Source organism: Anarrhichthys ocellatus, unplaced genomic scaffold (assembly GCF_004355925.1).
Source record: "Anarrhichthys ocellatus isolate YVR2014 unplaced genomic scaffold, GSC_Weel_1.0 scaffold92, whole genome shotgun sequence".
In the NCBI taxonomy this organism is placed as follows: Eukaryota; Metazoa; Chordata; class Actinopteri; order Perciformes; family Anarhichadidae; genus Anarrhichthys; species Anarrhichthys ocellatus.
Genome location: NW_022280122.1, coordinates 163564 through 191063, shown reverse-complemented (window position 1 = coordinate 191063; position 27500 = coordinate 163564). Strand labels below are relative to the sequence as shown.

General features: G+C 42.5%; 3 protein-coding genes across 9 annotated transcripts in view; 2 read left to right on the top strand and 1 right to left on the bottom strand.

Annotated features, from left to right (window-relative positions):
* atxn7l2a (ataxin 7-like 2a) overlaps positions 1 to 8292 on the top strand; it is a 69762-nt gene extending 61470 nt beyond the window's left edge. For 3 of the 4 annotated variants that reach the window (XM_031875550.1, XM_031875549.1, XM_031875551.1), the window contains 4 exons: positions 1093 to 1264; positions 3078 to 3199; positions 4836 to 5847; positions 7587 to 8291. In XM_031875550.1, the coding sequence (XP_031731410.1) occupies positions 1093 to 1264; positions 3078 to 3199; positions 4836 to 5847; positions 7587 to 7604 (1324 nt within the window). In that variant the 3' untranslated portion in view covers positions 7605 to 8291. Of the gene's footprint in view, positions 1 to 1092; positions 1265 to 3077; positions 3200 to 4835; positions 5848 to 7586 lie in introns of all 4 variants that reach the window. The other variant, XM_031875552.1, reaches the window with a different exon arrangement.
* Positions 8293 to 8732: 440 nt separating this feature from the next.
* Positions 8733 to 16791, top strand: cyb561d1 (cytochrome b561 family, member D1). Of its 2 annotated transcripts, XM_031875554.1 has the most exons (4): positions 8733 to 9216; positions 9487 to 9686; positions 10691 to 10728; positions 14267 to 16791. In XM_031875554.1, exons 2-4 carry the CDS (start codon positions 9530 to 9532, stop codon positions 14771 to 14773), a joined length of 702 nt encoding a protein of 233 aa, XP_031731414.1. In that variant the 5' UTR covers positions 8733 to 9216; positions 9487 to 9529; the 3' UTR covers positions 14774 to 16791. The 2 variants fall into 2 exon arrangements, with proteins under 2 accessions (XP_031731414.1, XP_031731413.1); XM_031875553.1 differs by having other exon boundaries at positions 8734 to 9686.
* Positions 14322 to 27500, bottom strand: part of zbtb40 (zinc finger and BTB domain containing 40) — a 16865-nt gene continuing 3686 nt past the window's right edge. For all 3 annotated transcript variants that reach the window (XM_031875546.1, XM_031875545.1, XM_031875547.1), the window contains 10 exons: positions 26578 to 27008; positions 26224 to 26417; positions 24827 to 25034; positions 24281 to 24661; positions 23639 to 23845; positions 22656 to 22820; positions 22310 to 22524; positions 22061 to 22217; positions 19924 to 20156; positions 14322 to 19344 (listed from right to left, as the gene is read on the bottom strand). In XM_031875546.1, the coding sequence (XP_031731406.1) occupies positions 19132 to 19344; positions 19924 to 20156; positions 22061 to 22217; positions 22310 to 22524; positions 22656 to 22820; positions 23639 to 23845; positions 24281 to 24661; positions 24827 to 25034; positions 26224 to 26417; positions 26578 to 27008 (2404 nt within the window). In that variant the 3' untranslated portion in view covers positions 14322 to 19131. The remainder of the gene's footprint in view (positions 19345 to 19923; positions 20157 to 22060; positions 22218 to 22309; positions 22525 to 22655; positions 22821 to 23638; positions 23846 to 24280; positions 24662 to 24826; positions 25035 to 26223; positions 26418 to 26577; positions 27009 to 27500) is intronic.

Sequence of the window (27500 nt, the reverse complement as noted above, 5' to 3'; positions counted from 1 at the left end):
ATTTTCCTTAGTTGTCAGTTATAATCATCAAAATTAAAAGAAATAAACATTTGAAATATATCAGTCTGTGTGTAATGAATGAATATAATAGACAAGTTTCACTTTTTGAATGGAATTAGTGAAATAAATCAACTTTTTGATGATATTCTAATTATGTGACCAGCACCTGTATAAGACTGATGCCAGTCACTTCCACACTGAGGCATAAAGCTTATTCATTAAACAGCGGTATCGGCTGATGGCCAAAGCCCAGGGATCTGTGTCACAACTGGAACAAGTTGGGTTGTAGTATCCCTTAAGTCCATGCTGACCAGAGGAAGGTTTGAGTTCAGCAGGTCAATTAAGTTAAATTCTTGTAAGTTGTAATTGTAATTTGACAGTGTGTATTGGATTAGAATCAGACTCCACCTTTAAATAGGCCCTTGTAATAATAGATTATGATGGAATCTTTAAGACCCTGTCCATCTAAATGACAGACAATGAGAAAGTCTAAAGTAATCACTACTGTCACGTAGCAGAAGCTAAACTGACAATATGTTGACCCATTCAGACCTGCAGTACCTTCGGTCTGAATTTGGTGTAACATTACCTTGTTGTGCAGTGGGTTTAGAATCTGTGTTTTGATAGATGCTAATGAAATAACTGAATCTACACACGCTGCCAGATTATTAGGTACCTCTAGCTTAAATGAATTCAGTCTAACACAGCAGGTGTGCAATAAATCCTCCTCCATAAAGGTTATAGTCAGTGTTTGTGGAAACTGTTTTAGAGAGGTGTGTCTGTTAATTTATCCACTCCATATGTTATATCATATATCATAGAGGTTAAATAACACTCCTCCATTATACATCAATACATTTCAACAGCATAACAAGCATCCATCACAATGGTCATAAAGGTTTGAACAAACCAACACTGACCATGTAGGGCTGATTAGTTTAGGTGGACCTAATAAAGCAGCAGCTGAGTGGCTCTAACCAGATCATGTTCCTGGGTGTTAGAGACGTAGACAGTGAGCATCAGTATATGATTGTATATGATAACTATTTATAGTGTATCTGAAAAACCAAATGTTGTACTGTTTGTTTACAGTCTGCCTACTGCCGTGTCAGAGAGCAACCTAGAGGAGGAGAAGCAGCGTGAGGAGGAGGGAGCCCCCTCACCTCTCGTCCATGGCCGGATCTCCAGTGATGAAAGTGAGGCAGAAGGACCCGAAGAGCCCGTCGAGTTCCCATCTTCTGCTGCACATCCCAGACCACTAGCAGTAAGCAGTTTGTACTTGGGTTTAACAGGGGTAAAAAGCACCAGGGAGTTCCTGCCAAAACTGTCAAGGAGCAAAATCCTGATATTTTTCTCAGTTGTTTAAATCAGATTTTCTGACACCTATGCAGCAAAAAGTCTTGAATTCAAACTCTGAAATATGGCCCTGGCATACAATGACCTGATCAAGCTGTGATAGCTTTGTTTGTTGGAAAATAATTGCTTATCCATTTAAACCATGATAGAAAAGCAGACTCGGAAGAACTCAAGCAGTCTATTGAAATTGTCCAGCTGATCTGCAAAAACATAAACAACACTCTCAACTGTTTGAACTCTGAGCTGCTCTAGGCATATTAACTCATCATACGTTTCCAAAATTCCATTTATAAAAATAAGATGATAACATCCAACTTCAAAGCATACTAGATCCACCCGCTGCTTTTTTAGTCTGACGTTGTGTTTACAGATCTGTTTTCTTCAGACTGCAACACTTGTGTCCCAAAAAGACTCTTATGAGTGTTTTGTTGCACACTGAAGATGTTATCTATTGTGATGAGATCAAAGGTAACTTTTTGCAGGCTAAACCGTCCTGCATGTCCTTAGCAGCAAAAAGAGAGAGCTTTCCATATCCGACTACTACTCCCAATTCTATGAGAGATTTATCTTGCTCTTAATATCAATACTTCCAATACTCCCATATCATAGTGAAGGTTTGGACAGTGGTCATTTCAAAGTAGTGCCTCTTCTTCCACCAGTACGTTGAGTATCTTTATTTTCTGTTGCTTAGTCAGAGGATGAACGTGTCCAAAGAATTGTGGTTCAGGGCTTGACATGAAAATGTTCTACTTGCCCGAACTTACTTGTGCAAAATGGAGAATGTAGGCCTATGGAAAAATAGTACATAAAATCAACATGGTTATGAACAGTTAAAAGACATACAATTGATATGCTCTCCTCAAAGCCACAAGACTCCATTGGCAGAAACACTAATTTAACTGCGATCATTGTAAAACACACTTCATTCAAACTGTTCAAACTGAACAATCACCAGCTCTGGATGTTTTCTTCAGACGCTTTACATGAGTGGTTTTAATGATGCATTCTAAGCTGCTTAGAGCTACTGTCAGTTAAGTTAAGCAGGTCATAATTCCCTCTCTAACATCTATTTTATATTGAAGCTTCTTGCACATCTACATAAAGACGTTATAATTTACCTTCGCCCAACACTGATGTTTACTAACTTTAGCTTGAACGCATCATAATGTAATTCAATTCAACCTTTTAGCTCCATTGTTTCACCAGCTGCTAACAGCTAACCACTTCTCCTCTTGCTGATTGCAACACATGTTTGTTGTTCACGATGTAGCATTCCCAGGGATCAGCGACCAGAAAGCAGTAATGACAATCTCCCCATCTCATATTTTACTGAATATCAGACGATAGTGATCGGCTACCGGTCAATCAGTGAAACTGTAATAAAGATCACGTTTATTTTTTACCTGCCAGATCAGACAACTGCATGAGGCATTCCACTTGTCCGAACAGAGTTTACTTGGTTTTTATGTTTAACTAGAGAGGGCCTTAGATTTCACTCACTTCATATCTTGTTTGATTAAGTTGATGGAGTGTAGTTGTCCATTTCATTTTTAAGTTGTATCCAGAAATGCGTCAAAACACAGAACCAAGGCACAAGTGAAGTGTGATTTGACTAACTATGAGACCACTGAATAATGCAGAACGTTGATTTTAAGTCAACTGACCACCACTGGTACAGTAACCAGAGGGGAAACACATTTACAAGCAGCTTGTTTCTCTAGGTTTGTTCGTTTGGCAGCCACGCGCTGGGTCACGGCATCTACACGTTTGACAGGAGACTTCATCACCTGAGGTCGGCTCTCAGCAGCATGCTGGAGCAGCACATCAGCGCCCATCTTTGGAAGTAAGAAACTCCAGCTCACATTCCTGCTCGTGCTCTGCTTTTATGGTGCTGATTCTTCCGATTTTTTGCAAGAAAGTATTAACTTTGGTTACTTTTTGTCACTGGCGTTTATATAGTAAACTGCTTTAATGTATATTCTGTCACTGAAAATAAGACTGGCTGAGACTGGCTGTTGTCCAAAGGTTGTGATGTTGGTACTTTTGTACACACACCACTGATTTATCAATGGAACAAAATAAGCTGAGAGTAATACCACAAGGTCACCAAAGGCTTTCAATGGGCTAGAATAGGCTCTGCCTCCTCTCCAGTATATTGAAGTGGCTCCAATCACTGATCTGAAAAAATGAGCTGCCGATCCGAGAAATGTTCAGGACTGTTACTTTAGAAGACATACGCTCTGCCACCATCCTGATCACTCAGTTGAAATTTGCCAATCTTTCTTTTCAACCACTGTAAACATATGAAGGGCTAGTGACATCAGATCCTTCCCTTTTGATAACACTTTGAGATAAACTCGAGTGTAACCCACTTCTTAGTCACTAGGAGATGAAGCAGATGGTGTTTTCTGCTGCCCAGAATAGCAGTAGTGAGGAGTCTGTGAAGTTGGCAGTAAGATGGAGACTGACTGCGTTTATACGCACAAAAGAAAAAATCTCACTGGAAAATGGGACAGTCTTTATCCTGTGAAATTGTCATAATTAGCATATCAATTCTTGAGTTGTGGCTAATCCTGTGTTTTGTGATGTCACAGTGAGTAAGCCTAACTTAGACCTCCAGTTTCTAATCGGCTCATAATATAGTCCTGCCAGCCGTCTATACCAGATGTAAAAGAATTTCCTCTAGATGCTCCTGTGATATTCCGTTCATTACGGGCCACAAACCTGATGAACAACATTACACCCACACAGGTTATACTGTCCATAGCTTTCTGACTATGGTTTCGTACAGACCACCCCTACCTTTACCTGAGCGTGACAGCTAGCTCACTAAACTGCTACGGCTCGTACGAAAAAAAAGCATTTTCCCCCCCAAATATTCTTTATTGTTCAGATCCAGGTTTCTCATACCTGGCAGGGCTGTTACTACTAATGTAATGTAACGAAGATTGGCATACTGCATCTTCATTGTGTTAAAATGTTGAGTGCAGCCCTTATTTGAACTCAGTCTTTGTTAATTAAAAAAAAACAAATCAAACACAAGAACGATGAAAACAAGAATAAGTAGAAATAGTCCCCCCCCCCAGCCATAATTGCGGCGAATACAAAACCAAACCAGTGAAACATAAATGGTTTAATCTGCCCTGTTTAGATAATTCAATGAACTCTTGTCAACTAACGATATTTGTATTTTATATCATAAAGATTTAAAATAAAACATTTTAGATACATTTATATAATTAGAAATATTAATTCAACTCCGGAAATACAGTACATTATCAGATACATTAACAAGACTGCACACTCCTGACTGCTTGCTGCTATGTTACAGCTAGTTAAGTCATTAATCAAAAAGCATCAGCATCCCATGTTCAATTCTAATGCTTCACATTTTTGTTATCCTATAGAACAGTGTTTATGTTTTATTCTGATCTAAGGGCTGTTTCATTTATTGATCTATGGATTTACCTATTTTACAGAAAAATACCACAAGCCACAGACCTTCAATCTCCACCTTCCTCAGCCAAGACCATCACTTCCTCGTCTCCCTCCTCCACTTCCTCCTCGTCATTACATTCCAAGGTCCGCACAGGAAGTCACATCACCTCCTCCCTCAAAACTGCATCTTCTTGCTCCTCTTCCAGTCGTGGTCCAGGGAGAACTTCGGCAGCCATACAGTCTGAGAACTCCGGGGACAGCGGGAGCAGCATCGGTGGTGGCCACATGGTGTCTCCGGGTAAACCTGTGACGGTGCGTCAGGGGGGTTCCGGGCGACCCAAGAACCCCGTGGGGCGTCCCAGCAAGCAGATGCTGAAGCTGCGAGAGGAGGCTGCTGCCGCCGATGCCCTCCGCAAGCGGAAGGCCCCGTCACAGGAAGGAGAGCACTCAGGCCCCGAAAGGAACTGCATCCTCCTCCATGACCGGGGCCGCCCACCTTCCGCTGCCTCTTTCTCCTCCTCCTCCTCCTCTTCCTCTTCCTCTTCCTCCTCTTCCTCTTCCTCCTCCTCCTCTTCATCATCTTCTTCTTCTTCTAAACCCCCCGTTTCCTCCCTTCTCCCCCACGGACAGACCAATGGCACGCTTTCCCCCAGCAGCAAACCCCGCCCCCAGCCCTCCCCTTCAGAGTCCCATTCACCAGCCGCCAAAACGGTCTGGACCTACAGACGAACACACACTCCTCTGGGCCATTCATCATCCCCAGACCCCTCCTCCGCCGCTAACAACTCCCACAGCAGGGGCGGTGTGGGGGACTCAGGACTGCACGGGCCGGGCAGCGGGAGGGGCTTTGAGCACCAGGGGCTTGTGAAGAAACGCAAAGGGGGCGGCATGGAGGAGCATTCGCCGTCCTCAAAACCCTCAGCGCACCGCCTGCCCTTCTCGTCTTCCAGCTCTGCCACCTCCTCCTCTCCGCGCTCTAACTTTTACCCCTGGAAGGACAGCAAAAGTGGGGGGCTGGCTGGGGGCGTGGAGAAGAAACTGGGTACACAGAAGGTGAGTTAGGAGCCGAGAGAAGCAGGGATTAAGAAGGGACGTCACAACACCAGAAATGTAGTAGTCGAAATTCCACGATTCTCAATACCCAATTCAATACCTAGGTGAAAAACAATAAATAACATGTCACACAACATACATTCCTTTATTACCATTTGCATGAATCCCTCATAATGTGCCTCAAGTTTCTTGCCGAAAACTTCATTTCACAAGGTTACATTTGAAAACATCCTAATAACGTTATAATTTACCCAATACAAATTTTTACTGAATTGACCAAAAAAAATGGTGTCAGTTAACGTTACAATATGCAGCTTTTCTCCTGGCGTGGTAAAAAGTTCCTGTCCCAACATGATGATTTAGAATCAGTTGAATGGCTGACAGTGTGCACTACCAAGTACCAGTCTGACAACACAACACTGATGTTTTTTCTTTTCTTACCATCACAGTTATGACCTGTGGCTGCTTCCTACATAGTTAAAGAAACAACGAGCTACCTGCTTACCCTGCCCGTATGACACACCTTTATTGTATATTCCCAAACACAGCATTGAAAAGTCCAATTCAGGCAAATTAGCGGTGTAGTTAAGAACAAGCATTGATCATGTAAGGTCAGCCTGTGTGTTTAAAGGAATATGCAGCAGATAGGTCATGTTTTGAGCATCAGACACTCACTCGTTGGCAGGGGTGGTTTTAGAGGTTTCTACTGACTCCTTGTAACTTTGTTGATGTGACACTGGGTCGCCATTGTAACTGAAAGAGCCAGCTACTAGCTTTCCAGAGTCACCTCCAAAAACTGATTTTCTGTCAACTATGTTTAATGGAAAACGATACCTGCTGTACTATTCAGATTAAGTCTAAACAAAATGTCAACATGTGGTTGGTGTTCTGTGGACTGGTCCCCCCAACTTATCGTGCCTATAGTAAGGCCAGTATTGGCTCTGCTTTTAGACTTGTCTAACACAAGTCAGTTACAAAACATGAAGAATGGATTAACGTTAGGTCTAAAACGTTTGTCACCTTACGCTCCAGGCTGTCTCTCCACTAAGAGCTGTGTTTCCATGGTAACAGTCAGTGGCGTCTGATAGACAGAGACTGCAATAATGAGATGTATACTTTGTGATTTAAAAGGCCGAGTAACTGTTCTTCCACAAGGCACAGTTACTGTGGTCAGCAGCTTGAAGCTGAAGCCTAGTCAGGTATTCATCTTCAACTGAAAGCTACCCAGACTACAGAACAACGTGGTCCTATTTAAAGGTAAACCGCTGATTCTGGTTCAGTGCAGCCTCGTGTTGTCACGTTACTGGAATTTTGGCAAAAACATTGACACTACACTGCTTAACAGTTTAGATTAAAACACTGTGTGTAATACACAGTGTGTGTGTAATAACCCGCGGTCGGAGAGCAGAGAGTGCAGCTGGTACAATGAGTATTGAACCGTTTCAAATATTCAGTGTTGATACTTTGATATTTTTGGCAACACTTGTGTCACCCAGTGCCCTACTGTTGCACCCCCAAATCCCAAAAAATTAAATGAGCCGAGTTTTACCATCAACTAAACATTAAGGAAGTGTCTTATCCAGCCGCCAGATTCTTTTCCTCCTCGTCTCACTTTTCTGACACTACGTATGTCAGTCTGTTTTATTCTACTTCATTTGGTATGGTTCTCAAGTGAATATCTGTACATATCAGTTGCCAAAATAAAAGTAACAATTTCAAATGTTTCTTTTGTCCCACAGCCAAAACTGCACCATTAAGTGTGCCTGCCTTACAAGCCACTAAGAGGGAGCCAGCTCCGCTCAGTCCAAGACTGAGCCAACTGTGTGTGTGTGTGTGTGTGTGTGTGTGTGTGTGTGTGTGTGTGTGTGAGGGAGGGAGGTGGGATGAAATTCAGAGTATGGATCTAAAAATACCTCAAGACCGTCTGGTTATGCTGCTAAATTAAATATGTTGGTTTATAAAAATGGATTAAAATGTCCTTTACACTTGGTTTCTGTGACTTATTTTTAAGGCTACATGTGTTAATTTAAAGCTCTCCATACTTGTTTTTTTCTTAAATGTCACATTTTCTTCACATTCACTAAACTCTAGTATTGTTCTAAGTTGGGCATCAGTGTGTGGAATAATGAGGCCACAGACTGCTTTATGATTATCGTTACTGCTGTGGTGTTGCAGCCAAGTTTAGATACTGTGATTGTTAACTTGGTTCTGTTGAAGTTGTTTAAAAGTGATTCCCACTTTGTTCAATGTGATGTTTGCATTGTGCACTTGACACCAGCTGCAACACCAAAACATTATTTTATAAAAAGGGTGGTGAGAAAAACAGTTGTGCATTTCAAAATAAAACCTTAATCTATGAATAGGTTACAGCTGATTATTGCAGGGTTGACGAGGTTAAGATAAAGAACATTAAAATAAAGGAACCACTATAGGAATATGTTAAATATCAAGATATTTAAACAAGGCAACTGAGAAACGATATTAAATAATGAAATGCTAACTGATTACGGAATAAAGTCATGTGATATGTGGTAACCAGAGACCACAAATTCTATAGTCTACTATAGTACAACAAAAACTGCAAAAAGTCAGTCATATTTGAATTAGGAACGACATGAATTTTACTGAAAGGGCTGGAATAGAGTACTAAGTGGCATGTTTTCCGTTATTTAATTAAATGTACCCAGCACAAGTTTGTGCCACTCATAATAATAAATGACACATTATCATTAATTATAATGCATACGAGGTAAATCCCGGCGGCAGTTTGGAGCACGCTGTGGAGATTTAATCAGACCGCCATCTAACTGAATACCAAGCGACTAAGTTGAAAAGCAGGAAATGGAAGTGAACCATCTCATATCTCTCCTACTCTTCGGCGTTCACGAACGAGCCAAACCCAGGAAGTGAAACCAAAACAATACCATGGATGTATTACAGGATAATACGGGCCATCAGCCGTGGCAGCGAAGAGACTTCCAATCTTCACTGTGCACCAGGTACACACTGCTGGGACTTTGGTTTTAGAGGATGTGAGAAGTTGAAAGAACATTACGAGAACAACCGTCAGCTTGTCGGATAGTGTTCGCCTCAGTCCAGACCTTTAAATCCGCCCACATTAGCCGACCCAGTCTGTAATGCATAGTCGGACCGCATTTGTCTCGGGAGGATAAATAAATAGCGTCCGCTTTTTCCGTTTCGTCAATTTTGCCGAAAACCACTACTACGACTGGAAAGTTAACAGATGTTTCAAGTCAAAACGGAACTTGCAAACCAATACAGCCTTTATCCCGCTGAACAACAGATTTTCCTTGGGAAATGGAGACAAACATAACCGACGTGGATTACTTCAGTACCACACCGTGAATGGTAGGCTGTAGTAAAAGTTCAGTTCCTATATTCATTAAATATTATACCCTTTGCACATTTTTTAGGTAAGGCCGTAAATTAATAAAACTATAAGACGCTTCACCTGGACGCGGACTTAGAATAACTACATACCGGAAGTATGTAAGTTTGTGGTCCATCGAATCACACATCTAGCTTGTAGACAGCTGTCCGGTTCATCCTCCTCCACCAAATAATTATGGAGCGCGTGCAGTGGTGCGACAACACACGCACTGCGTCTCTCCGTTTCAGCTCACCCTCCACACCCGCCGGAGTCGGCAGGTGATCCAGTGGCATGCCGTCTGACGTGGAGTACAGCCCGGTGGGAGAGGGCCTGGGGATGCGAGACTACTGGCTGTATGTGTGGCTCCGGAGGGCGGCGGTGATAGCGGCTCATGTCACCGGCCTGGGCCTGACCCTCATCATCTCCCTGCTGTCCAGACCCGGAACCAGTGAGTGGACAGATGGATGTTGGGAGACACATCCTGCCGACCAAAACACTAGTTCATCACTAGTTCATTCTATCAAAATAGAATAACTTTTTCATTAAAAATGCCATAGTTTATATAAATTATTTTAGGCTCGAGTAATTCGTTGATTTTGTTCGGTTGAACGGGTTACTGGTTTGAATAAACCAATACATTTTATAATTAATAGAAAAGACTACTAGCCTCCTCATATAGCTTTATTTATCAACTTATTCTCTCCATTCTCGCAATTTTCTTATTAGAAACTTGACAATGAAGCAGTTGAAAATGAAGGGGTGATTTATATAAAACAAAGTAATGCAAAATTATAAAATATCCTCTTAATAACTTATCACATTTTAAAGGGTTACTGTATCAGTGTTTGTGGCATTTAACACTTAGGATATTTATTATAATACTCCTTTAATATTACTGTGAAGACTTGTACTGCTATATTTGCGTAATATTTCTATTGATTTCTATTTGGGTAGAGTGATTATTTAACTACTGATTGTATGGAATTTTCAAATACCATAATTATGCCATCTCTAAAATGCCTTCTGATAAATGCCCACTGTGATATTTGCATTGAGATGAAACGGCTTGTGAAAGCCTCACATTGGAGAAGCTGGGACCAGTGAATGATGCTATATCTCTAGAAGATAAACAACACATTATTAATCAATCAGCAAAACTATCATCAGATTTATTTCTGAGAGTTGAGTGGAGCACAAAATATTGTCCGATTGAGTGTGCAGTCAATGTGAAATCTGCTGCCACGGTTTCCTTCAGCTGTGTCATGTGATAATCATTTTGGTAATGTCATTTTGGAAACTGGATAAACAAAGGTGAGCCTGTAGCGAGCCCCACTGAAGCCCTTCTCGAACTCAAATCTGGAAACAGTTGTGATCACTCTACAGTTTTGTCATTAATGAACTTCCAAACATTTTAAATTGCAAGATGCTCACAGGTGTTTCTCTGTGTTCCAGGTCTGTTTTCGTGGCATCCGGTGTGCATGTCTGTTGCAGTAAGTTTGCAGTCCATACAGTACATGACTTCACCTTCTCCACCTGTCTCCTTGTTCTTACACACTCAGTCCTCTCTCCTCTTCTGATCATGGGTTGGTCTCAGCTGACATGCCCTCTCATTGTGCACTGTGACAGAACCTGACGGTGTATCTGTGTCAGTGGTATGCAGCTATCAGTCTTTCACCGCTCCTGTTCAACCAGACACTTCAGGGCTGTGCACTTATTGTCACAGTTCCAACCTACTCTGTGACAAGTCCCTTCAGTGTGTGTAGGTTTGAGTACGGCATTACTTTGATAAATCACACACTGTTGGAACATTCATCTCGAGTATAAAAACATTAACTACCTTGTTTTTTGTAGGTTATTTATAATATAAAACTATTAAGCAAAAACGTTTATTTTATTATTAGTTTGATTATCTTCATTTTGCATGATCTTGAGAGAATCCTGATAGATAATCAATTATTACTAGTAATGGCACGGCTGTTGGTTTACAGCAGCCTACTGCTCCTAAAATGGGCGAGGATGGGGGAAATTTCATCTTTGCAATGATAAAAATAACGTTTTGTAAATGGACTGGAAAATACTTAAAGGTACAGTGTGTTGGATTTCAGGCATGTATTGGCAGAAATAGTTAATACTTAACTATGTTTTTTGATAAGGGTATAATGAATCACATGATAGTAAGAATCGTGTTTTCGTTAGCTTAGAGTGAACCCTTCATATCTGCACAGGGAGCTGGTCCTCTCCGCGTAGTCCTCCATGTTGCACCTCCATGTTTCTACAGGAGCCCAGAACGGACAAACCAAACACTGGCTCTAGAGAAAGATGTTCACGTTTTTACATTGAAGTGGCAGCTTTAATTTGGTGGCGTGACTGCACCGTAGTGGGTTAATCCAACCCTGCTCTTAAATATGACAAGAGTCTTCATTACAATCATTAGATAATGATATAATAATTGCGAGAAACCAATGACTTTCATGACAAAACCATCTTTTAAAACACTTACACATACCTTTTGAGTTTTTTTTTCCTCATAATTACGAGAAAAAAATATGAAGGGACCATTTCCTCCTTAGTTTGAAGCATTGGGACATATTAATATCATTGAGTCATGGACAACAATTATCAGTGGGAATGTTACAACACTTCAGTAGTGATTCACACATTCATTCAGGCAGGTCTTTCAGTAATGCGTATCAAACTGCTGAAATATAGGTCAGGAAGTAATCATGTGATATCTGGTCTTTGACATAAACAAATGTAAACTACTAAAATAATGCAGGGTATGATTTCACTGGTAAAACATGAAGTCTCCTGTAAACCCTCCACATACCTGTAGACTCACACCCTCTATTCTCCGTGTCTCATTCTTCTCTCTGATGTGAATGATAGACTGTGTAGCATCACTGCGTCGGGTATCGTGTTACAAACTGACTTTGAATATGTTAGCGACAGCAGCTTACAGGATGTCATGGTGTCACCGCGTGATTATCAGTCATGTAAGTCTGATCCTCAATGTTCACTTCCCTAATTTTCATTCAGTAGCTGCCCTTTATTTAAAATGAAAATGTTTTTCAACCATAGACAGATGGTTGAAAAACATTTTCAGTAGACACAGTGGAACCGGTAAAACAGACTTCTGCTTTCACTGCTCGTTAAGGCTCAATGGCACAATCTCATACAGTCTCATAGTGACGTGGCACTAAATATACTGACATGTTTAGTTTTGTATCATGATACAATAATATTGTAATGATGCTGATTTCTGATTGATAAAATAGAATATGTGGACACCTCATTCTAACTTCCAGTGGACAGTTTAACCTCCATTCTAAATGACTGATCATTCTAAATCACACTGCAGGTAACTATACCACCCGCACTTAAAGGATAACGCTGGTATTATTCTATATTTGACTCAGTAAATAGAGTAGAGTAAACTTTATTGTCCAGTTGAGGATTATGTTCGGTCTTCTCACCGGTCTTGTTCACAAGTTAAAGTCCCATGAAAAAGCCCAAACCAACATGTTATTATATCTCTCATTACTGTCTGACTTCCCTCAAACCCATTGGTTCCTATACTGAAGATGCAAATTGTTAAACAGAGAATTAGAATATCAGCTAGGGACAACGTTAACACAGCTCTGATAGTGGGAAGAAACGGGAAGATACTGTTCCTGTGTCTGGTTGTTTTGTCGTACAGTGTTCCGGGTAAAGAAAATCACATGACAGTCTTCATGCTGCACTACAATTAAAGGATAATTCCTATTTATTACAATTTGGGCTTATTGACATAATTTTGGCCATATCAATCAAAATCATAAGCACTATTCTCACTAAAGTAATTGCTGAGATCTGTGAATGCAGCAACAGCGCTGCAACATGGAAAAACAGGAAACACCTGTTGGTTCAACTACCTTACATACATAGTTCTCCTGTAGGATGAATCATTACTCACAGTTTAGTTGTACTCCCTTTTAGTTAGTTGTTTTTTTAACAACCTGTCTACGCCGTCAGAGTTTGTTGCAGCAATGTAACCATGTTCACACATCTCATTAATTACTTTGGGGTGTACAGTGTTGTCATAAACAAGAGACATTATGGTCAAAACTACAAAAACAAACCCAAGTTGTAATAAGCTAGAATTATCCATTCATTCAGACTGGCGAAAGTGACCTAAATATGTGCTGATGTGACCACAAACAACAGCATAAAAAACACATAATCATTTAAACATAGCCTTTTTCCTTTGATAAGTAGCCATGGCTAAGCCTGAGGTGAGAGCTTTGTGCTATGGCAACAATAGCACTACGCCAACTTTTAGCTAACTATTTAGCTAAAAGTTGGCCAACTGTGGCTCAGTGGTAGAGCAGGGTCGTCCTTCAATCAGAGGATCGGTGGTCGATCCCCGACTCCACTAGTCCATGTCCATGTGTGCTTGGGCAAGACACTCAACCCCAAATTGCTCCTGTAGCTGTTCCTACGGTGTGAATGTTGATGGACAGGTGGCACCTTGCATGGTAGTCCTGCCATCAGTGTGTGAATGGGTGAATGATGACATGTAGTGTTAAAGTGCTTTGAGTGGTCGGAAGACTAGAAAAGAGAAATAGAAGTACAGTCCATTTATTTGTTTATCCAATACTTCCATTACATTTAGCTAACTATTTCTGTTTTGTCTCCCACACTTGGTTTGGTTTCGCTGTTGCATCCACCATTGTTTCAATTCTGTGAAACCCATAATGCATTAATCAGTCACTCATAGGGAAGCTTCATGCTAAAGGTAAATTTAAGTGTCTATATCAAGTGTGACTTAAAGTTATATTTTAGACAAAGACTAGATCTTTTTTATGCCCCTGAAAATAATACTCATTTTTCGCCTCCACCTCAGCCTTTACTTTCTTACGTCAGAACCCATTGTTTTGTGTTTCTTTACACACACACACACACACACACACACACACACATTCTATCTGCTTTGCAAAGAAGAGAAGAAGACACCTGTATATACACCTTTGTGTCTTTTCTCTGCTGCAGTACTGCCTGTGTATGACTGAAGGCATCCTCCTCTTCTCGGCTGAAAGATCCCCCTTTTGTTTCAAATCTCGGAAGTGTAAAGTCCGTCTCCACTGGTTCTGTCAGGCTCTGGTCCTGATAGCTGCGGCCACTGGCCTGGGCTTCATGTTGGCCAGCAAGAACGTGTCGGAGCTCCCCCACCTGGTCACCTGGCACAGTTGGTTGGGCATCAGCACCTTGGCTGCCACCGTGCTCCAAGCGTCTTGCGGTATCTGCTTGATCTTCCCTAAGCTGCTGCGTCTGTCCTCCTCTCCGCTGAGGCTGAAGCTGTACCACGCCACCTGTGGTCTGCTGGTCTACCTGTTGGCCACGGTAACCGTGGTGTCGGCCATGTTCTCAGACTGGTTCCAGGCTACGGTGAAAGGGGTGGCCTGGTGGGGCTTCCTCCTGCTGCCCCTCTTCCCCGCTCTGGTGGTGATGAACCAGATCACGAATGCCTACCTGCCCCGCAAGAAGATCACAAGCTAGGAAGCACATAGCACGAGGCAGATCCTCTTTGTTCTCTCAGTGGCCATATTGGGTCTACATTGTAGTCAGAGGCCCAGACAATCACATTGAAGAGTGCTCCCCTAAAGTAAAATAACTAAAGAATAGCTCGACATGCTGGCAGTCCCACAGTCTGCATTTATATAACAACTTTCTAGTCTTCTGGAGACTTGTAGCGCTTGTAACTGCATATCAACACTTACACTGATGGCAGAGGCTGCCATGCTAGGTGCCACCTGCTCGTCACACTCTAAACCAATCACGCACGCTGATGAGAAAGGGAGACATTTAGGGTTCAGTATCTTCCACTCACGTTATTGTGTGAAGTGACTGTAGCAGTAGGAGTCTTTGTTGTTAGCAGCAGGCTAGCAGATGTGTTTTAGTGTGGAGAGTTACAAGTATTCCATTTGATAAATCAATTAAGTGATTAACACAGTAATTATGTAATGAATTGGAAGAAGTGATTTTAAACTACAAATTATAAACATCTTGGGCAGTAGTCATTAATTGGACTGTATGCATTACTAGGTTGTGTGCACTATTTTAAAATGATACATCCTAGTGGCCAGTAGAAGAACTGCAGCTAAAAACACTTAAACGTTGGCATCTTTGACTCCTGCTATAATAAGAAACACAAAGACATTTTTAAAGAATCGAATGACACTATGTATACACACATGGAGCAGGACGAGTAGGACACGGTCATTGATCCAAACTACTGGAGGCAATTCCATCGGTGTAGCTGGAGGACACCTGAACGTCTTTTATCTCCAGAGGAACATTTGCACTACTTATGCAGTGACGAAGTCTCAAAGACAGTGTGTAGAGACTGGTTTCTGAAGGGAAATGCTGTTTATGTTTTTATGTTTGATTATATACCAGCCTGTAAATTCTATTTATTTATTCATTTATGATATTTTGTGTTGTGTCTGTCTTGGCTGCTCAGAGGTGCTACATGAAGCAGTTTAGCATTAAGTTCCATCAATCAACATTTTTTATATTAAAGCGGCAACATACGACACTCTGAACATTAATACAGCAGCAAACAACTATTAGCTATGTAAAGGAATAGTGGAGTAATGTCTACCTGCGGATACAGCTGATAAAGCATCCTCTGGTTCTCCCTCAGGTCAACACTGTTAGCGCTGTTAGCTACGAGCCGCCAGCTCAGGCATTTGAAATGTCTTCTAGCATTATCATTGGTGTTACAAATTGGTTTCTTCATTTGATTATAAAAATGATAGCATTGATAGCATTACCATGTTATAAACTACATGTAGCACCTCTGGCTCATGAGCTACTACTTATCTTTGTCTCTTTGTGTTTCGTTTGTTGTAGTAATCAAAAGGAAAAATTAATGTGTTGCTACGTCATAAAGGACAAAAGACTTCTGTCCAGTCCGCTCAATATCTCTGCAAGATAGACCGAAAGATTGTACCAATAACTGCACTTTTCCATCCAATTCAGAACTAGTTATAAGTCAAGGTGAAATGAATCAAAACCAGCTTCCTTATAAATGAACATCAGAGGGCTTTACGTCTCCGAGGCGCATTTTTTATCTGGGCAACAATAGCAAGACAACGTATACACTAGATAAAACAACACGATACATAAAAGTCAATCAGTGTGATAGAATGAATAGACTCGGTAGGATAAACTCATAGGTAATCATTGGTGGTGTCACTTTAGCGCTGCCTTTAGCCAAAGTTCCAGAGTCTATAATGTTTGTGGGTATAGAAATCCACTTCCCACTACTTCTACAGAGAGAGAGCAGACTGACCAGAGGTCTCTCTCTGAACCCAGTAGATGCTCTAGTCCTACTGGTACTGCCACTGCCGGCATAGACCAGGCCTCTCAAAGAGGAGATGGTGCGAGATTAGGAATCATTTTAAACATCAGACATGTCATACAGGAGTCATACAAGAATTTATAAAGATTGAGGACATTTTTTTTCAGGATATTACAGTGATGATCCCATGGCTTTTTAATCTAGTAATTCACTTCAAATCTCACCAAACTACTAATACAATTCAACCCATTTGATACTGTTGTTGGGTGGCTTTACAGCACGGGAGCCCCCGACCGGCCTAATAAAAGCCCTGAGCCGTCTAGTCCACCTGTTATTTCAGGGAACACTCAGGGAGAGCCTGCTGAGGCCGATGAATGCCGAGCCTTTTTTAAAGCTGATGAACAGACCTGTTGTATGTACTGATCCTCCAGCACCTTGCCTCAACCTCTTTGTCTTATTCACTACTAGGCAGATTATGCAAATATGAATCAGACCTAGTGTTAAATCCATTACAAATCATTGGATGGCCTTCAGACTGCAAGCAGCGGTACCTACAGTGTGACTTATGTACAGCAAGACACAGATAACTCTACACATCACATGTAGAATGTGCTTAATGCTGGGTAATGGTATGCAACGCCGTCCAGGAGTTCTTCCCCAAACGAGATTTGACATTTTACTTTTCCTTCATTAAAATCCGGTTTTCTACTGATAGAAAGATGTTTTGTTTTTTTCTTAACTGCTCTTCCTTGATGCTTTTGTTAGCTATTTTCAACAATCTGGTTTCACTTCACCTTGGGTGAAAAGCATGTACTGCAATAAATGTAGAAAATAATTTTGTAACTTCTTTATTGAATGTGTTCAGCGTGCTTCTCAGGTCTTTGCTGTTTGAGCGTGCATGAGGTGATCACAATGGAAGTTGTAGGTTTGTATTTGTTAGGTGTGAACCTTCTGTAATAAACAAATAACTACATTTGATTTTGCATTATTTGCTTTTTATTTCAAATGAGACAAATCCACCCTTGAAGACCATTTCTCTACTGGCGATAAACCCTTTCTGGACGAGTTGTCTTGATGGTGCCACATGTTCCTGGTTACGTGGAATAACAAATGTAAAAACTACATGTTAGAGAACATTTCCGGAGCTGTCGTTTCTCACTGACACGTCCAGTGTAGAAGAGTGATACTTGTTTCTACCCTTCAGTTGCAAACAACCCAGAATGCAATGCAGCCATCTTTATGTTGTAGCCTCAGCATTTCAAAGAATAAAGCTGCCAGTATTTTATGTTTTTCTTATAGTTATCCAGTCCATAGTTACCTCAGAAAAGAGAGTTCTGAGGTTTAATAGAAGCAAACGGCATACTTCCTGAAGGGCATTGAAACTCTTTGGAACTAGGAGAGAACAGCTCCTCAAGTGATTGTTTTCATCTGCTCTATGACTTAAAATAGTTCTGTGCAACTTTTATTTCTATGGAATATATAAATAGAATATAAAAATCTATGAAGTAATCAATCAAATTGAATATCAAAGATATGTACAGTGTACAAATAGATATGCAAGACATTTATTAAACACAATTTCAGTGTTTTTCATCATTTTACAAAAAAATCCTTCATTTGACCATTGGTAAAAGTGTGATTGTTGATGTCATCTTAAATATTATAAGTTATACTGTTAAATACTTGCCCATATTAAGTCCAAACCAAATTTCAAGTCTTGACGAATCAGAACAAATGTGTCATTTTTCCTTATCATACTAAATATAGTCTTTGGGCACAAATGGGTGAAGGGAATTTGCAGAGTTGTTTTTAAAAGCTCAATAAAACATTTGTAAAAGTTGTATCCATGAAAACTTTTTCCAAGGACATACATTTTCACTCTACTCATGGCCTAGTCTGACTCACCGGGTACAGACTGGGAGTAGAAGCGGTAGATCTACACTCAGTATTATATATACATCGGAATATCTAGCAGAGTATAACCACTTCCTCCTCAGTAACCATCCCGTCCATCTAGTACACCCACGTCATCAACCATCACTACACCGCTGGGTGTAAGCCTGACATTGGCTTCTATCTATTTTGAAGGGCACCGTCAATGCATTCTGTATTTAACGCCGCCCAAGACAATTGTGATTGGTTGAAAGACAGACAAACCAGAGCATTTTCCCCTCTACCAGAATGATCAGACCCTTCCTTCGTGCTGTGGAGATAAGCCTGGCTACGTGAGATGACTCGTGGCCACATTCCGACGGCCGAGGCAGCCTGACGGAGCTCAGGTTTGTTTTTCTGCCTTTGACTTGACATTATATACAGAAACCCACGTTGGCTAAAGAGTTGTGTCAAACACAAACACACGTTCACCACATTTAATTGCAAAACAGCTCTACAACAGAAACGATGATGGTGGACTAGACATGAACCTACATCACAAAGAGTCCTGGCTGTGTGAGTTGTGTCAGAGTCGTAGCTGTTTAATGATGAGAAGAGTCATGAAAGCATAAAGCTGCTGCAGGCTCCGGACTCCTCCTCCAGGGGTCATAGTTCATGGTTAAGAGTCAGGACCTGGCAGTTTGTCCTCGCAAATGAAGGTGACCGAGCTGTTCAGCAGGTCATACATGTTGACCTCCACTACCTCCGCAGCCGACTCACTCTCTCCACCTGCCAGAGCCACAAACACCTGCTGGGCAGCTGCCAGCTGTGCCTGCTCCTCAGAGAGGATTGACTCCGCCCCTTCGCTGCCTGTTGGATCTGCTGCAATCACCTGATTGGACAGAGACGTCATATACGTATTCTAGATATTAATTCATTTTAAAAAGGTAAAAATGCACTGCTCTGTTGGCTGAAACTTGCAATGCATTTGCACTTTGACCACACGCCAATCAGTGTTTTCCATCAGGCAAAACACTGGTAGTGACATCACTAATTGGGGTGTGGCCAGCTGCTTGGAAGGTTAGCATAGCACTCCTATAGCATTGTTCTAATCTAGACCAAGTCAAATACTGCAATGTCAACCACAGACAGACATTTGGTTTCACTTTTGTGTCGAAGCTTCAGTATTCACAGTATTCAGAAAACCTCAGTTCAGAATGGTATTTAGAGCCACTTCACCGGGCTGCAGTTTAGTATAATAGTGAAGTCACACAAGGAAATAATAAAACTAATGTTTGACAATGTCACTGATAAATGACTGAACTGATTACTTCATAATCAGCTGTCTTTTGATTATGTTTGTATATGTATCTATCATCTTAGCAGGGGTGGAAAATATTTTTCAGTATCTAACAGCTGAGGGCTGAGATCACACCAGCGTGAACTGCTGTATATTGCCCATCTGACTTACTGTGTGGGAGGTGGAGGCCTGCTCCTCCCCGGCCCCCTGTGTCTCCATGTGGCAGGAGAGCAGGTGCTCCTGCAGCTCCAGCTGGGAGGAGCCCACCAGGGGGCAGAGGGGGCAGCTGAACACCTCGGCGCTCTGGCCGCCGACATGCTGGCTGCTGACGTGCTCCTGCAGCTCCTCCTCCCCGCCCAACAGGGCCGGGCAGTACGGGCACTGCACCGCCCCCGCTGCGCAGCCTGGAGAGCAGACAAACTCCTGTTATTAATGCAATGAAGGCAGAGGAGGTTTAGACCTTGAAATACTGTGCAGTATTGCTGGGCGGTATGACCAGAAATGTGTATCACGGTATTTTTTAAGATTCTGGCGGTTTCACGGTATTTTTGTTTTCCTTTAACTGTGTTTTTATATAGGTTCATAGTGGCTTACTCTCCTGTCAGAAGTACATATAAATATAATAACATTTGAATGTCATCATGTATAAAGGCTTTGCTTACTATAGGGTGTGCTCTTTTGTTTGTATAATGTTGGGAAAGCAGTTTGGCTGAAGTATTGTCGCCCCGGTAAGACGTACCTTGAATCCAATGTTTTAATCATTGCTCTGAGCCCGTCTTTCTCCACTGTCTGTAGCGGGACCATGTCCTTGCATAGGTGGATCGTTATTGCATTCGTAATGTCACTCCTCCGCTTGCTTTTCTTGTCATATGCAGTGACATTTTTTAAAACCAAAACACTTCCAAACAGCAGACACAGCTCCTCTCTTGGGTACACATTATATCGGTGCATCCCCGGTCTGTCTTTGTTCATCCTGCATCGCTCTTTTAATGTAACGTTACTGTAGCGATGGAGCTTCTCACTGCTAACAGACTGTTGTGCTAGCAGGCTAGCGTGCGAGCTGTACCCAGCATGCCGTTCGGCGGTGAAATTTTATAAATGTACAATTATTAGTGTTACAATTTGTTTATGTGTCACAAACTGTTGTGTGCTGTGGTGTTTTGCCCTGTTAAAGAGCGTTAGTTGTGGGTTATTAATTGTTGTGTTATAAAGTTATAACCATGATTAGGGGTCCCTCTCAATACAGTTAAGACAACTAGCTCCAACTGTAGCCTTCTTAGCAGCGAACAATATATTTAGCTGCCTGTTGAAGAGTGACAGCAGTTGTTTCGGCTGTGCGTATGACGGTGTGTGAAAAATTCATATCATATGGGAAATTAAAGCCGGTTAACCAGTATACCGCCCAGCACTACAAGATGTCAAACCAGGTTGGCTTCTACCTTCAATATTACTTTAAAGTATAAGGATAAACCTTTTTAAAAGTCTGCAAAAGCAAACACTAGAAATGTGTTTGGGCATCCTGGCAGAAATATGATAGTTAAATTAAATTGTTGGTTTTATTTTCATCTGTTCTTCGTGTCTCCTTAGCTGGGGCTGTTAAACTCAAGATCGCTCTTGGTCTTGAGACCAACTTTACTCAGCCTTGTCTCGGTCTCAGACAAAGAGGACTGGATTTTAGTAAGACCAGTCAAGACCACGACTGCAAGGATATCACTCAAGTGTCTGATTTGTTTAACATCATTCCCCACACATAACTCACCCATGCAGCGCCTTTTGATTATTTTTAGACATTGTCATGGTACACTGATACATACACACACACATAGTATATACATGGCAATGAGAGAGGTGGATGAGGAGGAATCTTCATTTGTTTTCTGTGGTGTTTTTACGGGAATGTGGATCTTTCAGCTCAGTTAGTGGTTTGCATGTTCCACCATTATTCTGAAGTTAGTCCTGCAGTGTGGGACTCACACTGCTCGGGTCCTGGTCTTGACTCTGCTTCAACACCCACAAAGCCTTGGTCATGTCTCGGTCTCAATACACTCTGGTCTTGGTTGTGACTTGGTTTTGATTTAGATGGTACGACTATGACACCAGCTCACAGTGAAGAGAAACACAAGAACAATGCACTGCATGTTCTTGGACTCTTATTATTGTAAATTCATTTAAAATGGCATTTAAATTCTGACACCTACAGTAGGTGTGAAGTTGAGATGTAGCAAAAGATTTCTCAGAGGCTAAGCAGCTTTGGTGCAGGGCCACATCTGGCCCACATGTCACCTTATAGGGCCTGTGGTGTCCTCACCTTGGTGCTCAGCAGCCTGGTGTTTGGCCACAGTGGCGGCGCTGGGGAAGAACTTGAAGCAGATGTCACACTGGACCAGGGTCTTGAGCTGCCGCGTGTGGTTAGCAAACACCTCTGGGTGGTTGGTCCTGTTGTGGTACCACAGGCCTGACAGTTGCTACAGCAACAGAGATAGACACATACACAAAATAAAACATTTAAGAACTGTCACCTTAAACTGACCAGCAGGTCTAATCCACCTCGTCCTACCTGGTAAGACTTGTTGCAGAGGTCGCAGCTGAAGGGCTTGGTCCCGGTGTGTGTGCCTGCGTGTTTGTCCAGCAGGGCGACGCTAGTGAACACCTTGCTACATGTGGGACACTTGTGGAACTCCTTTGGGTGGAACTCCTGGATGTGCTGGCGATGCTCCTCCAGCGAGGAAAAGCTCAAACAACACTTTTGACAGTCATGAGGTTCTGACATATCTGACAGGGAGCAGAGGCAAATCCAGAATTATGACTTCATGCGTTTCTATTGCTGTTAAAGCCAGCATAACAATATGCATCTCATCTAATCAATGCCACAGTAAATGATGCATGTCAGTGCGTGTCCTCACTGTGGAAGGTGTGCAGGTGGACGGTGAGTCCGCTGGCCTGGCTGTAACCTTTGCCACACTCTCTGCACACGTAGGGCCGATCGCCAGTGTGTGTTCGCACGTGACGCGTCAGCTCAATGGACTGGGCGAAGACAGCCTTGCAATACTGACACACGTACATTTTTCCTGAACCCAAAAAGAGACATGTTAACTCTGTGCAGACTGAACTCAAAAGAGATTTCTCAAATCACAATACAAAGGTCAGAGTAGTATTTCATTTTTTTCGGTATTTTTCAACCTGGACCCTATTTCCCCATGCTTTTGTGTCTAACTGACACATTTCTCAACAATTTCTGAAACTGGTCCAATAATGAGGGAGAAAGCTGCGACGGCAGCCGCTAAACAAGCAATGTAATGTGTAATGCAATGTAAACACTCGGGGCAGTGTGGCACCGTCGTCTGTCAGCATTGACACTGACAGGCTCAGATAGTTCTTGTAAACTTCTGAAAACACTACAGAAAGACTCTCGCTAAAGTGGAAGTCTCCCTCTGAAATCTCGCGAGGTGACGTGTTGCTCGACGACAGTGTTGGCTTACAGAAAGCGTAGCTTAGTGGTATCTAAAAGGTTTTCAAGAGAGAAAGAGAGGGGGAACCAGCTGAGACTGGTAAAACAATAACAAACCGGATCAAGTGAAAGATAAAGAAAAATCTTTAATTTCTCTGTAGGATCCTTTCCATAATATTGTCAGACAATAATAACACGAGTCTGAGCACTTTAAGTGGACGTAACTTTACATTGACGCTGTGCAGCAGGCTGCAGCGTTCTCTCCCTCAATACTGTTGTCCCCATTAGTCACGTAGACACAAAAGATGAAAAAATACGCAAGTTACTTTTGAAGTAGATGTTTGGCCCAATTCAAGATATAAATAATAATTATATTAATGGGGATGATAGGTTGTCATTTATTGATATTCAGTGGGATAATGTGTGTGTGAGAGTTACCCTCAGAGTGCTTCTTCTTGGTGTGGTATGCAAGTGCAGCAGCCACGCCGAAGCTCATGTCACAGTGTTTGCAGCGGTACGGTTTCTCTCCTGTGTGCAGCCTCATGTGATTCTTCAGAGACGAGTTGGCGCCGAACTTGGCGCCGCAGTCCTCACACGCGAACGGTTTCTCCTCAAAGTGCTCGGTGCGCTTGTGGTAAATCATGCCTGAGATATGAGGAGAGAGGGAGCACAAACATTCAGTCGAGGTTGCAGAGGGGCCTGCAACAAACCTCTTTCTATCATTTCAGAATGTACAAAAACAACAACATGATGAGTAAATACAATGAGGGACAGGGGGACACAAAACATCTGCTTATGCAACAACTAAATCCAAATTTAAAATCAGTTTGTGAAATAAGACATTCATCAGAGGATCATATACCATTACCGTATTGGCCCAAAAATACCACTATTCTTCTCTGGAAATTACAAGTCCAAACGTGGAGGTTGTATTATATTTAAGGACTACACATTCATGGGGCACCCGCTCAACCTGGAGAGCTACCCCGCATCCACGAAGCCGTTTTCAAGTTCAGGTGTCAGAGCTAGGATGTTTACGTTGTCCTTTGTGTTGCGTACAAACGGACCGGCGAGTCTCACCTGATGGGTGGGCGAAGGTCCTCCCGCAGAGGTCGCAGGACACCTTCTTCTTCTTCGCCCGCGTGGTGTTGCGGTGGGCCTCAGCCCGGTGCCGCTGCAGGGCCCGCTGGTTGGCCAGCTTCTCCGGGCACTGAGGGCACTGCTGCTCACACTCCTGGGACATGGAGCAGCGCTTCACATGGGCCAGCATGCGACACTTGTAGGCGAAGCCCCTCTTGCACCAGCGACAGGAGTAGGGCTTGGAGGACGAGGAGGAGGAGGAGTCTGGCGTAGCATTCGGGACCTTCTCCTCGTCCTCTGTCTCCTCCTTGATGCTTCCCTCCTCATCCTCTTCCTCCTGCTTTTCTTCACTTCTTGTGCCATTCTGCTTCCCTGAGTCACCTGGAAAAGATGTCAAAAAATATTATTATTGTCAGCCCAGCGAGAAGATATGAATATATAACAATGATCAACAGAAAACAGGCGTTTTCTTTCGTTAGAGCTGACATTGGGAGATTGCACAGTGAAGATAGTCCACTCACACAGTCACTAAGGGCTCTTCTTTACCTTCAGCTTGGTTTCCATGTGGTGGCTGTGAGTTCCTCTCCAACTGCTCCACCAGAGAGAGCAGCGGTGAGGGAAAGGAGGAGGGAGCTTTGTGTTGAACGGCGCGGAGCAGCCTGAGGAGCGCTCCCTCATTGAGCTGGCTCACCAGCCTATCCAGCGCTGGTCTGGGGTCTGCCTCCTCCTCCTCCCCACAGCACTGACACGCGGCCTGGCAGGAGCACAAATGTTCCTTTATTTCCCTCCACTACAGTGAGAGTTGGCCCTTCATCTGAGAGCAATGCTTATATAAGAGACAGGGTATATTCCTAATGGTACCTGCTTTATAAGAATGTATCATGTTCTAGTAAGAATCCTCCCTGTTTTCGGATCTGCTACGTTAGAATTAATGCAAACCCTAACCCTTCTTGAAAAATGTTATGTAATGTACAAACAGAGTCAGACTCATCCCTCTGCTGCTCTCACTGTTCTTCTCCAACAGAAATACTCTGTACATTGACATTTGATTTACGACTGCTTCTACTTTCCTGTGTGTTCGTTCAGTGTTACGCTGCTGTAAATTTAACACGATACTTCCTGCTTCCAGGAACTTAATAAAACTCAAAACACAGCTTTTCCCTGGTAGGCAGAAATATTACATTCTTACAGAAATTTCCAAATGTCAACATTTTTATATAGCGAATCAGCGAATGACCTTTTCTATGGTGTTCCTCTAGCTCTTATCTGGTGTTGAAGGGATTTTTGATCACTATGATGAATCCTCAAGTAGTAAAAAATTTAGCACCAAATCTGTGTAATAAATCAACCAAAAATTTGTAGCAAAAACTTATGAGACATAATTGAGCATGGGAATGGCAATATTATACTTCCATCATAATGTTCTAAGCCCTTTTAGACTATTTAAACTATCCACATTTGCAACAAATTACTTTCTAAAAAAATACTGGAGTCAAGCATACACAAATTACATCACTCAGGATATCTGTGCTCGCGCGAGCAAAACTGAAGCCCACGATTTAGCTTTGAGCACGAGGAGCATCTCCTGGTGCACGACTTCTATCACTGCTCTTCTGCTGGCAAAGCTCTCACCTGCTCACTCACAAGTATTTTTTCTTTTTGACAGTAGGTGGGGGAATCCACTCACCATTCTATCACCACATCGAATTGGTTGCAATCCTCGGTTTTGGATTGGCCAGATATCACTCTGACACAGACGCTAGGTAGTGGTATAGAGGTGTTTTTTAATCCACCACTAAATACTACTCTACTACATCTCAGAGGTGGGCCCTCTACATGCATGCACACACACACGTGCGGGACCTCTACACACACCCGTGCGCGTTAATCTAATGTGTGCTTGCGGATGTCATTGACAGTGATTTGCCCTCATACTGTTCTACCTGTCTCTCCTGTCCGTCCAGGCATCTCTGCGCTGCCTGGCTCAGCAGCTCCAGGATAGACGACATGTTGCTGAGGAGCTCCACAAGCTGAGAGGAATGTTCCAGAAAACCAGTGGCAGGCCCACTCGATGCCTCGGCTGCCGTTGTGTTATTTTCTTCCTTTTCACTTTCTGAGGATTTGGCTTCTTCGGCCTCTGTGTACACGCAGACATAAAAACATGGCGTGCAGTCAGAAAGCGTTAGAACATTGTTGTTGTGTTGTATATTGTGGGGTTGTTGTATTGGATTGCATTAGGTAATTGTGCCTAATAAACTAGTAACTGTAACATTTATGGCTGAAACACTGAAACTGACCTGAGGACTCAGAGAGCTCCACGCAGGATTTTTTACATGCTGGTTCCTCTGCGTCCTCACTGTCACTCTGACCCTCTTTCTTCTTCAGCTCAGGTTTAAGCTCTGTCTTGTCTGGAGTCGAGTCCTCGCCAGGTGAAGCTGAGCCTTCAGGGTTCATGATCTGGGCTTTGTTGATCACGGTGAGGCCTTGGGTCTGTGTAGCGACGACTGGGACTGAGGGTTGCTGGCTCACGAGACTGGTGAGGACATTTTTGAAGCCGACAGCCACGTCGAACATCTGCAGGCTGTCTGCAGCGGCGACGATGCGGCCCACGTTGTGTTTGCCGAGAGGCAGCTTGCCGGTGTAGACCATGTCCAGCAGACAGCTGAACTCCTGCGAGGACACCATGGCCGTGTCGATGGAGATGGTGTCGGAGCTGTCCAGGAGAGACCTAACAGAGATGAACACCATTTTGTTCCCGTTTAACAGAAATCACAGGTCCCAAACTATCCCACTACGAGTCATCTCTCCTTTTATTACCCAATTGTCTTTACAGTGCTATGATTTATATGAATTTCTTAAATGGGACGACTGGCTTCTGACCCACATGCTGTAGTTGGTAAAAGCAAGATAACAGGTGAATTACAATAGATGAACTCCATGAAAGAAAGTGCCTTTGATTTTCCTGTCACAGAGCCAAATACATACATATGTGTAGGGGGACGTTGACTAAAGCTGTGAACATGACACCTGGACTCGGGTTAGACGTATTCAAGTCACAGTAATGACTTGGGATGTAATTTAGACTTGGGCGGTGTGAGACCTGACCTGAAAGCTAAAGAGTCAACATTTTGACCTGGTAAAACTTTGCAACAATAAAAAATGGATGAAAAAAAGGCAAAATTATATTATAAGGACTAAGAAATTATATAAATATATATAC

What these genes read in the sequence shown, in the direction of transcription:
- cyb561d1 (XM_031875554.1), top strand. Translation starts at nt 9,530, where the DNA reads ATGCCGTCTGACGTGGAGTACAGCCCGGTGGGAGAGGGCCTGGGGATG. An exon ending in GCTGTCCAGACCCGGAACCA is followed by an intron (nt 9,687 to 10,690) that starts GTGAGTGGACAG and finishes TCTGTGTTCCAG; the next exon opens with GTCTGTTTTCGTGGCATCCG. An exon ending in CGGTGTGCATGTCTGTTGCA is followed by an intron (nt 10,729 to 14,266) that starts GTAAGTTTGCAG and finishes TCTCTGCTGCAG; the next exon opens with TACTGCCTGTGTATGACTGA.